The sequence below is a fragment of the Perissodus microlepis genome, chromosome 12 (assembly GCF_051167445.1).
Source record: "Perissodus microlepis isolate ML-2025 ecotype Zambia chromosome 12, ASM5116744v1, whole genome shotgun sequence".
Lineage (NCBI taxonomy): Eukaryota > Metazoa > Chordata > Actinopteri > Cichliformes > Cichlidae > Perissodus > Perissodus microlepis.
This window is the reverse complement of record NC_140472.1, coordinates 11,520,038-11,531,539: the sequence shown is the minus strand read 5'-3', so window position 1 is coordinate 11,531,539 and position 11,502 is coordinate 11,520,038. Positions and strand designations below refer to the sequence as shown.

The window sequence follows — 11,502 nt, the reverse complement described above, 5'->3', positions numbered from 1 at the left end:
GTTTTCCAATAAATGCTGGATGGAGAATGCTGCCTTAGACCTCTCCCTCCCCGCCCCCTACTATCTCTATTCTATCACCTTCTACAAGCAAAAGGATTGGACTTTATGGAAGAAGCCTGTTCCTTTTTTTTTTTTTTTTTTTAAACTCCCCCCACCACCACTGTTGTCATTTTTGGTCGGGCGGATTATGTTCCTGCTGCCAGTGTATAGTATAAATTCAGCCCAATATTACCATTTCCATGTGTCCTCCATGACGACCGCTCTCACAACCATTCCACATATGGCGTCTCTGTATCTTTAATGTCGTTTTTTTCCCCCCCTCCACTGTTCTGCCTCCTGCATCTCCCTCCCACTCTTCCCCTCATTCGACCAGGGCCAGTGTTGAGGTTTTGTCAAGAGTGTGCAGGGAGATTCAGACAGACAGGAGAGTGAAGCGTGTGTCATGCAGGGCTGCTGCTGCTGCTGCTGCGGCTCTTCTCCTCAGAGGCTGTGACCTAGATAACCAAGAGGAGCTGGAGCGCCTGCAAGCCTTGGAGCCACTCCAGCTTCAGCAATGTCAGGAAGGGGTTAGTTGTATAACACAATGTCCTATTTAGTTTGCTACTCACACACGCATGGATGCATACACATATGTAAGCAACGGTTCCCTGTACCATCATCGCTTGCTTCTTTACAGACTGTTTGCCTGTTACCAAAGCCATGGGTGGAAAGAATGGATTTAGCACAAGTGCGAGAGTGTAAAGGGGGGTATACTGGGCCCTCAATTCATCAGAATTTAACCATAAGCATTAAAAACAAACAAACAAAAAAAAAAGCCAGGTAAAACTTTCCACCTCAGCAGCCACCAAAGCTACATTATGTCACATACACATCTAGGGGCGCGCTCCTTCTGCTGTGCCTTATTTTAGCAACCACTCGAATGATGCTTGTGGTTTGAGCGCATCCATGAGGAAAACGTGTACCACCAATTATCCTGTTATTTACCAGTACACTGTCACAGTCACATTCAGCACTGCACTGCCACTACCTGGGAAATTATAAACACTAACGTGTAAACAAACGCAAAACAAAAACTGCTACACAAAGCAATGAGGTCACAGCTGGTGGAAGTTTTTATTAATTGTTATTATTGTTGTCATTACATCTTCATATTAAGCTTGAAGTTACACAAATTCTACAGTATATCACCGTCACGTTGAGGATCTAAAATATAGATGGACCCTACTGTGCTGGAACAACTTCAATAGGTTGCACTGTGAATAGTTAAGTCTTCCAAAGTCTGAGCTACCTTTGAAAATGCAGGAGCAACACTGCCATCTGGTGGCTTTCATATTGTGCTGCTTTTTTTTTTTTTAAATAAACGTGTCTATATGTTTCACCTCTACAGCATTTCACTGTGGCAGTGACAACTCAAAGACTAATCTGTACTTACAATGTTGTATTTGTAAAGTAAACATATACACAATTGTCTGTAAATTTGGCACAGGCAACACAGATTTGGAAATTAAACAAAGGCCTCAATGATATGTTAGACTTCGCTTCACTTATCACATCCTCAAATATTTTACACAAATTATTACAGAGTTTGTTCAGTCTTTCACTTCAGATTTTAAGCAACACAAATAGTAGTAAGCAGTTTATACCGTCAGTGCTGGCTCTGCTGGGGCTTGAAGCAGTCCCAGCCAGACTTTGGAGTGTACGTGTGCTCGGGAAGAAGAAAGTATTTGAGTCTGTCTGGTAGTGGTAAGGCTTTGACTCTGTCTTCCAGTGGCCAGGGCTTCAGGCGGTTCCTTATAAACGCCCTACAGAGGCATCGCAGAGCAGGGGGGCTTGCTTCACGCTCTGCTACGTGCTTGTGCAGGTTTAGTAGAGCCTGAGCGTACGGGTGAGACTCCTGACCAGGCATGGGGAGCTGCAGCCCGCAAGAGAGATGCAGCCTGGGGCTGTGAACCTTTACCAGGTCGAGCAACATCTCTGCCTGCTCCAAGAGCTCGGCTGCGTGAGTTTGATCAGAGCACTGCTGCAGGGCTGTTTGGAGCCTCTGGAAAAGAAGGCTATAACCTGACCAACAGGAGTCACTGTGATTGGAGCAAACCAAAGACGCGCCGCTCTGAATTAAGAGCACAGCCAAGGGGAAGAGCAGGTCAAAGTACTCCAGGCTCGTCTGCGTCAGGGAAGGCTCGCCATCCTCATTCAGACAGCAGCTGGGGTCCACGCCGTGAGCCAGCAGTAGCTGTGTGGTTTTCAGGCAGAAGTTACCAATCTGAGCAGCATCCTCCACCGAAGCCTCCAGCGCCTCCTTCACCAGAAACACCAACGACGACTCGACTGTTTCACCGTCTACAGTCGCAGCATGAACGTCAGCACCTTTGGAAAAGGAAGCATCTCTCAGCACTTATCCAGATTACAACACAGGCTTAAATTTGTAACACTTTTGAAACTGAGACAACTCAGTATTTACTGGTTAATTTAGGGGTTATTTGAACAGTCTTAGTAGAGTACGTCCTGTTATATCTATTTGCGTATGTTTAAAAAAAATAACCTATTCTCATTTTTAGGCTTAGGCTCCAAAAACTAATCCCACATCTATTATCATGCAAATTGCTAGCATCAGATACAGGCCCTCCCTGGTGTTCAGAACGGTTTCAGATAATTTGAGAGTCAAACAAAAAACATGAGCTGGCCTCTTTTGCTGTGTGTATTTGCACAGTTTCTCTTGCTGTGCAAATACCGTTTGGCTTTTGATCTTTATCCCTCCATTATTTCCAAATACACTTTGCTCTTCCAGTGTTTAATAAGTGACAGCAGGGCTTATGTTAACCTTGTGCAGCCAAAAAACTGACATCCTAATTTAGATCTTTCTCATGTGACTCTTCCAAAGTAACGGCTGATCTTTTAAATTAGCAACATTTTTAATAAAGGCTGAATACATTCTTAATTCAACTACATGCAAATAAATAAATCTACTCAGCATGATTCTGATAATAACAATAATCTAATAATATATTATTATCATCATCATCATCATCATCATATTTTGATGTAAAATAAAAACCAATGCGTGTCGAGTTTCCTAGTAACATTTACTGTTTACACACATTTTGATATGAAGGCTGTTTTATGATGACCCAGAGCTATATAGGGGACTGTGGTTAGATAAAAGATGAACAATGACTGCAGGGCTGAACAGGCCAGGGTGGGATACTGAGATGTGGAGCAGCAGAGAATGGTAGCTGAGTGAACAGAGTCCAGAGTGTGGAGAACTAATCAAATAAAAAGTGAAATCTGGAGCAGAGCAGCTGAAACGTGTGGGTATCATGGGCCGCAGAGCAGAGCTGATGAGGTAAAAGGCTGCAGAGTTGAGACGGAGCAGTGTGGACGATGGATGAGAGAGAGACCGCAGGATGGATGGAAGAGGAGGCTGAGGTGGACGGTGTGATAAACTTTGTACTACTTTTACAATTATTAAAATAAAAATGACTCTCTGGACAACTGTATGGTTAATTTTAAAATGTAAGCAATCCATTTCACAGTGAGCGGTCTGTCTTTTATACCTTCTTTATTTTAAGCATATAATACCAATACAGCCCATATAGAAAAGATATATATAAATCTTATAAAGTTTGTATCTGTCTTGTGTGAAACTTGTATGAAAAGCATACAAGCGTGAAAACAGATATAAGATCCCTTGAAAAATTATATAAATGAAACTTGTATGTTTTGGATACTTACTAAAACAATATATGAAAGTGGCCACTTTCATGAGTAAATCATATAAGCCTTATATGATTCACTATATGAAGTAGGCCACATCTTATGCAAGTCTTTTATAAGTTTTTTCTATTTCTTTTCCATATGGGAGTATCTGAAATTCATTTTTAACTTTTCCATATCATTTAACCCTGCGACAGACTGGAGTCCTGCCCAGGGAACTGCCCCTTTCCCCTATGACAGCTGCGATTTAAACACACCGCAACTCTGAATTGGACAAGTGGAAGAAAACGGATGGATGCTTGGATAATGTTCTTCTTCTATAGTCAATTAATTATTTAGATGTCATAGGTATTGTCGTATCCTTTGTTTACTACATTATATTTTATCCTTAAAATCGTTTGAAGAGCTAATAAACGTAATCTTAAATAAATTTGTGAAATGTTATAATTAGAAAAATTAGATGGAAAATAACAATTTCAACTTTTCAAGAAATTACCGCTTTTCCAATACTGATATTATTGCATAACAAAGAGACATGAAAAGCACAGGCAGAGGCTAAACACTCTGTTTCACGTGCAACACTTTGTATGTTAGAACTTCGCTCTTCTCTGCAGCTGACTGATGGACCAGTAACATCACCAGCAAGAGTGGCTCACTGCAGGCAGATGGACCGTGCCTGGACTGGAGCGGACAGACAATGGACCATAAAAAAAAGCTTTAGTGTTGATGTTGATGACTACGCATCCTGTAATGCTGGAAATCCCCATTTGTCTTTGAGAAGTAGAAAACTAAAATCCACTCTTGAATTACACTTAAAGAAAAAAAACGCTAAACCAGAATTGGCCACGGTGAAAATGTCAGTAATAGCTGGGGGCCACTTTTGAGCAAAAACGCAAACAAAAAAAACAAAACATTGTCATGTGCAGGGTTTTTTATGTAATGTAAAATTCATTGGTTTACACAAAAATGTCCAAGCCTTGTTTGGCCTTTTGGAGGACAAACTTAAGTGTTTATTACACTTGTTTAAAAAAAACCTGAACCAGACGAGATCAAAAAAGAAAAAAGTCCCAACCCTATAGTCACGCTGCACATGAAAATACTTGTAAGTGTGAGAAGTTTAATGATAAATTTAAGCTTCTGCCTACAGAAGATGAAACCTTTTATAGTTAAAAAAAAGTCACTAGTCAGTCGCTTCATGCTGGGATCTCAGCACTAGCTCTGCTCCACTTTCAATTTTCTGTTAAGAATCAGATCCACGGTTTATTCCAGGTTCAAAATGAGCGCAGGTGGCAAAAAGCCTGTGTGCAGCATTTTAGCTGTGATGCCGCTTGAGGAAGAATTTGAATGACCAAAAGCAGATGAGAAGGAAAAGTGCCTGGAGTGCGTTTTAGAGTCAGTACCTCTCTCAAGTAGCAGCTGGATGTTCTCCGTGTTGTGCACGGTGATTCCATCGCTGCTCGCCAAGGCATGGAGCAAAGGTGTTTTTCCTTTGAAGACAACATCAAAGCAATCGCCTTTCAGAATGACTGAATAAGGGTATGAATGGAAATTTTACAATTAAGCTTGGCCATCGTAAACTCACCGTGTTTATCCCTTGCATTCACATCAGCACCCAGGTCCAGCAAGGCGAGCAGGCAGGGCAGTCTCTCTGACTCCTCACTGGCAAGGTCCAAGGGACTGCTCTCATGGATCTACAGAAATAACAGAGTTTACATAGAATCCATCTATTGATTAAAAAAAAAAAAAAAAAAAAAAGACAGAATCAATCAAAAGAGAAGTCATGGATTCCTCTTTACTCACTCTGTCCCTCTTTTCAATGTCTGCTCCGTGCCCAGCCAGCAGCTTCACCATGTTTGGCCTGTTCCTCAAAACTGCTATGTGTAGTGGATTGTAGTATGAAACTGGGTCTTGAGAAATGAAAAAAAAAAAAAAATTGTGTATAAAACAAACTCTTCATTAAAGAGATGAAAAGTACCAGACAGGTGAGGATTTGACAATATAGCACTGTTCCTAAATGAGTGTGGGCAAAGCTATAAAAGTTACTGTACACTTACATGCAGAGTATAAAACCAAACACAGAGAACATGAGCAATAAAAGAAAAACTGTAAAAGACAAGCAAAAGGAGAGATCATGAAAAGACATGAAGAGACAGGAAGTAAACACTTGAAAAACAGCTAAATGTGAGGCGTACTGCATGGTATGTGGGAGCATTTGTTTCTGGCCAGAGGACTTTATGAAATGTGAGAGGTGAATGAAGCAGCCTCTGCAAGAAATCCCTAATCATACCCCTGGGAAAAACACATGCCTGAAACCAGCAGAGGTCACCACAGCATAGTTAGGCTTAGTCTGGAAGGTTTAATCACAGTAGAAAAACATGCTGCACTTCCCACTAGTATATATAGATGATAACTGGCTCGTTATGCATGTGCAACTACTTGTTACATGTAGAAAAATGGCAGTGGTCTCCTGTTTGTATCAGTCATTAAACATAATCTGTGTATTAAGAGAAAATGGACTATTGCAGGAGGGAATGAGATGAATGCTAGAAAGCCAAAAACACTATTCAGCACTTTGAAGCTCATTTGCAACAGCTTGCAAAATTTCAGTTACAAGAAACAAATGTGCTATTGGGCCAGGGGGGGGGCACTGGCCACCCCCCAAAATTTGCTTATTTGGTTTTCATATGCACCCATTTTCAGTGATATCAACTTTAATAGCAGGAAATTAACTAGGCATATAATTCTTTTCTTTATCTCTTTTTTGCCATATTTTTCAAGTATCCAATATTTAACAACAGCATAATAAAAACTAGAAATTCTGTGTTTAGTGTGCCACCAATATGGCCACTCCTATGAAAGAATTCTTAAAGCAGCCCTGTAATTAATAACATGATGCAAATATGTTTGAAGGCAAATAACTGGCTATAGTTCATTGCCTAACCAACATTTCTGTTGCTTATCGGCATACTGGGAGTGTTGGATTTGGTTTTCTGTCAGCAACCAAATCAGTAGCACAGAAATGACACACACAAATTGTTTTTTCAGCTTTTGAAAACAGAAGGTAAACTATCCAGAGCAGTGGAGACTCCTGTAAAAATGTGGTGCTGCCAGCATCGTGACCTGGAGCCTGAACCACAGAAGCTGCTGCTAATGACATCTGCCATCTCCTAGCGATGTCCCTTCCTGCAGTCTGGGCCTACATCAGTTTGCTTATGATGCTTGAACACACATCTTAGGCTACGTTCACACTGCAGGTCTTAATGCTCAATTAAGATTTTTTGATCAAATCCGATTTTTTTGTCTGCTTGTTCACACTACAAATAAAATGTGACAGCAAACGCGCTCTAGTGTGAACCCTCAAAGTGGCCCGCAGGTGCAAAAGAAGACGTCACACACAACGCGCTCTGTTTAGATCCAGACCAAACAGTATTGTTTGACTGATGGCCGTTAATATAAAGACTTGTTTCGGACTTTACGTTTCCCAATTTTGCTTTAAGTTATAAAGTTATTTTGTTATTTACATATGGCCTAATAATTATCCTTATTGCTGTTTTAGGGAGGAGCGGTGCTTCAAAGGATAGTTGGAAATTCAATTCAATTCATTTATATAGCGCCAAATCACAACAAAAGTCGCCTCAAGGCGCTTCATAGATACAGAGAAAAACCCAACAATCATATGACCCCCTATGAGCAAGCACTTTGGCGACAGTGGGAAGGAAAAACTCCCTTTTAACAGGAAGAAACCTCCGGCAGAACCAGGCTCAGGGAGGGGCGGCCATCTGCTGCGACCGGTTGGGGTGAGAGAAGGAAGACAGGATAAAAGACATGCTGTGGAAGAGAGACAGAGGTTAATAACAGATATGATTCAATGCAGAGAGGTCTATTAATACATAGTGAGTGAGAAAGGTGACTGGAAAGGAAAAACTCAATGCATCATGGGAATCCCCCGGCAGCCTACGTCTATTGCAGCATAACTAAGGGAGGATTCAGGGTCACCTGGTCCAGCCCTAACTATATGCTTTAGCAAAAAGGAAAGTTTTAAGCCTAATCTTAAAAGTAGAGATAGTTTCTGTCTCCCGAATCCAAACTGGAAGCTGGTTCCACAGAAGAGGGGCCTGAAAACTGAAGGCTCTGTCAGAATATGCAGATTATACAGTACAAAGAAAATGTTCATGTTTCTCCAACGCTGTCTTCCCAACAGTTTCACTAACATCTACATGGGATGCCCAGGATGTCTTATCGGGCACTTCTCCGGCACGGAAAATTGGCGTCTGTCTTGTGTCAGTTACGTAAAAGACGGATTTAATGCGACATGACCATTCAAACAGCAGTCGCTTTCTGAAACATCAGATATGTATCGGATTCAGTACCACTTACAAAAGTGACCCAGATTGGATTTGAAAATATCGGATTTGTGCCGTTCACACTGTCATACCATGATCGGATATGGGTCGCATAGGGTCAAAAAAGTCGGATTTGATACGCTTTCGCCTGCAGTGTGAACGTAGCCTAAGTAATACGCTCACTGACAAAAGACTGAGTGGACCTGAATCTGATATTCTGAAGTACACGCATCATGATATGACATATCGTGATCACTGAATGACACAGGAAATCATTCCTGCCCTTGGCCATCTCCCTGTACAACTCCTCCATCTAATACACTGTAAACACTGCAATAGTTGCATCCTTTTTGCACACGCTCTTTCTACTCTGTAATATTCCTGTCAACATTCGTGATATTTATTTATAATCACCTCTGTCAATCCTTGATTTGTATTATTTAGTGATTTGTATATATTGTGCTATTTCTTAAATCTGTAACATACTGTATTGTTAAATAGTCTAGTCTGTTTCTGTTATTTATACTGGAGCAACTGTAACCCACATAATTTCCTTAGGGATTAATAAAGTATGCTAATTGTGATTCTGATATTGGAACTGCTGCTGAAAATTTTGCTAGTATGGCAAGACACTGAATGAACTCCAAACTGCCAGGAAAACTATTCTAATTTGTTTCCACGTCCTACAGATTTTGTATTGTAGCAGCTTGCTTGCTCTTGTTAGTACATACGCTTGATTTGAACTGGACCAACATAGGATTTTTAAGACCGATATTGATATATGATGATTTAAAAATCAGATATACCTTCTACGTCTTTTTTAAGATAAGACAATGCACTCATTGTTGTGTCTGTAGTGCTCTAAACATGAAGTTGCAGAGTGCCCTCTGGTGGACAAATGATTCAAAATCAACAATCACACCTTAGCTGAAGAGTGTTTCTTTTGTCTCTGCTTTTTTAAATTTCAAAAATGACATTAAGCACAGTCACAAAATGATCTCTCTCTCTTTAGCAAGGTTTCATAAACAAATGTGTACACAGTGTCAAGTTAAAAACATTCACATCATCTAAAACACACTCCAAACTGTTACTAACCTTCAAAGTTGAGATCAGCTCCGTAGCGTAGGAGGATTTTTGCTGGCTGCACCAGACCCCGCTCTGCCATTTTGAACAGGGCATAGCTGATCCCCTCCACAAACACCTCTGACTGGGATTCTTGCTCCAGGAGCTCCACCAGAGACCTAGAAATTGCGGATTCTTCCTCAGAACTCCTGACAGGAGAAGAAAGAAGCACCTTGTATGTAATGTTTGTCTGTTATCTGATACATGTTCAATTAATTACGGCAGTGTAGCACTGCCAAAAGAGGACTGTAACTGAATAGCCAGCTTTACCTTTCCTCGCCAATGTCATGCCGTTCTTCCAGTCCAATAACACACATGACAGCATCTACCAGCGGCTGATACTCATAAATTATCCTGCGAAATCCATGGAGGAAAGGCATGGCTCTGCCTCGGCGATCCTAGGTTAGCTCCTAAAAAGCATAAAAGAAATGCTGTGTGCTGAGGGTGTGTCAGTCTAACAGAGAACGCAACGCAGACATCAAAGCTTATCTCTTGAGTAAAGCTGACAAACGTATTCATATCGTAGGTGACGCGTCACAGTAACAGGCTAACGCAGTGGTTTTAAAATCCTTCATATAAAATAATATTTACTCCTAATACTGATTAGTTAGCTGGACCCATTCAGTTAACGTTAGCTGACCGTTTGTCTAACTTACGCGAACCGCAACGATATTTATGTTATAAAAATGACGACAAGTGTCGCAGTCAATGGCAGCATGACTTACCAAATGTATCACTTCTTGACCTGCTAAATTATAAATAAATGTCTTAGCGAAATTACTTTTAAAAGAGAGGAAAGTCACTCAGAGCAGACTCCCTTCAAAACAGGAAGCTTTCCTCACGCCAGCATCGGTCCGACGCTGTTTTCATTCCCATTTAAAATAAAAGCCTAAACAAGGTTCCTCTTTCGAGTCCGTGTCCTTCAATCAAAAACGAGTAAGTAAGCAAACACACTGCACCACTTCAGTTGTTGAAACATAGACATTTACTGATAATTTAAATGCCAAATAGTGATTTCGGGTATTTAAAGGATATAAATTAAAGGATAATAGAATAAATATAAATACTGCATTAATTAGTGTATAATCAGGCCTTCCAGCAATCTGAGGCGTTTTCATTATAGTCCATTATAACTACATAGGAGCAGGCGCTGGTTTCTGGAAACCATCCATCTTTAATACAGCTGCAGGACATGGCTTTTTCACCTAATAGCTTTTTATGTAAGTAGATAAAGATCAACCACATACATAGTACGTCTTATAAGTCAGCTCTTTCAAACTGTGTATGATCATTCAACATTTGTGCATGTATATTTTCCTCACCTCCTTGTTATTGTCATTGTTTCTTCGACCATGCACCCTAATTTTTAATTTATACTTTTCCTCCTCACCTCAAGCCTCATCTCCTGATATGGTTGCAATTATGTATTGTCAGCAGACAATTCATAATTGCATGCCCTGTCTCAGGACAAGCTGACTAAACAGTAAGAACAGCTGGTTAGCATTGTTCGAGCTATGGTTAGGCTTGAGTGTACTGAAAATCACAACTTTCCCTCTGATTAACAGCTTGATTAAATACTGACAGTATATACTCACTATAGATGTAACTGTAGCAAGTATTAAGCACTTGAACTTTGAGTGGTAAGAAAACATAATTCAGTTGACTGCAGTCTCCAACATACTGACAACTATTGGTGATAATTTACACACTGTAGCTTTAAGTAAAATGCTTTTGTAGTTGACTTATGATCTGTTAAATATATTTTTCAAGAATGATATTTGGTTATTTTGTGGTAAAAATTACATTCCTGTCACAAGGTAGAAACTGTAGACTTTTTTTATGCTAATTTATCCGGTGTTGTTGATATTAAAAATATCCTTTTTAAAAGGTATCTCGTGAAGAGGGTAACAAAAATTGCAACAAATACAACCAGTTACCACCAGTGGTATAAAACAATCAGCAAGTGCTGGCTTGTTTAGTGCAAAAAATAAAAACATACAAGTATGACTGTAAGGAAGTCTGTTGGAAAACTAACAGAGATATTGGAAGGGAAAGACATGCCGCTCAGTCCTAAAGAGAAAACTCTTGCAACAGCAGCCATTGTGACTGAAGCAGAACTTCCAAGGGGGACCTTCTTACTTTGGGTCAATATTAGCAACATTTTTTAATTAACTGTAACGGATCCAAAAATGTTTTTGTATCCCAGTGACTATTGTAATTATTTTGAATAAGTCTTCAAAACTTTAGGGTCACTGCCAAGTAATGAGACTTTAAAACTACCTCGTCTATGAGCTCTGATAAGCCACAGGCTCAGTTTCTGATT

At 40.2% G+C, this 11,502-nt stretch overlaps 1 protein-coding gene across 2 annotated transcripts; it reads right to left on the bottom strand.

Annotated features, from left to right (window-relative positions):
• Positions 1 to 1,089: 1,089 nt before the first annotated feature.
• asb6 (ankyrin repeat and SOCS box containing 6) lies at positions 1,090 to 10,056 on the bottom strand. Of its 2 annotated transcripts, XM_084946759.1 has the most exons (7): positions 9,905 to 10,056; positions 9,450 to 9,589; positions 9,153 to 9,328; positions 5,515 to 5,621; positions 5,297 to 5,405; positions 5,115 to 5,201; positions 1,090 to 2,367 (listed from the first exon to the last, which is right to left on the bottom strand). In XM_084946759.1, the coding sequence occupies exons 2-7, from the start codon at positions 9,557 to 9,559 to the stop codon at positions 1,646 to 1,648; spliced, it is 1,311 nt and encodes a 436-aa protein (XP_084802885.1). In that variant the 5' UTR covers positions 9,560 to 9,589; positions 9,905 to 10,056; the 3' UTR covers positions 1,090 to 1,645. The 2 variants fall into 2 exon arrangements, with proteins under 2 accessions (XP_084802885.1, XP_084802886.1); XM_084946760.1 differs by lacking the exons at positions 9,153 to 9,328; positions 9,450 to 9,589; positions 9,905 to 10,056 and adding an exon at positions 5,769 to 7,307.
• Between the last annotated feature and the right edge of the window lie 1,446 nt (positions 10,057 to 11,502).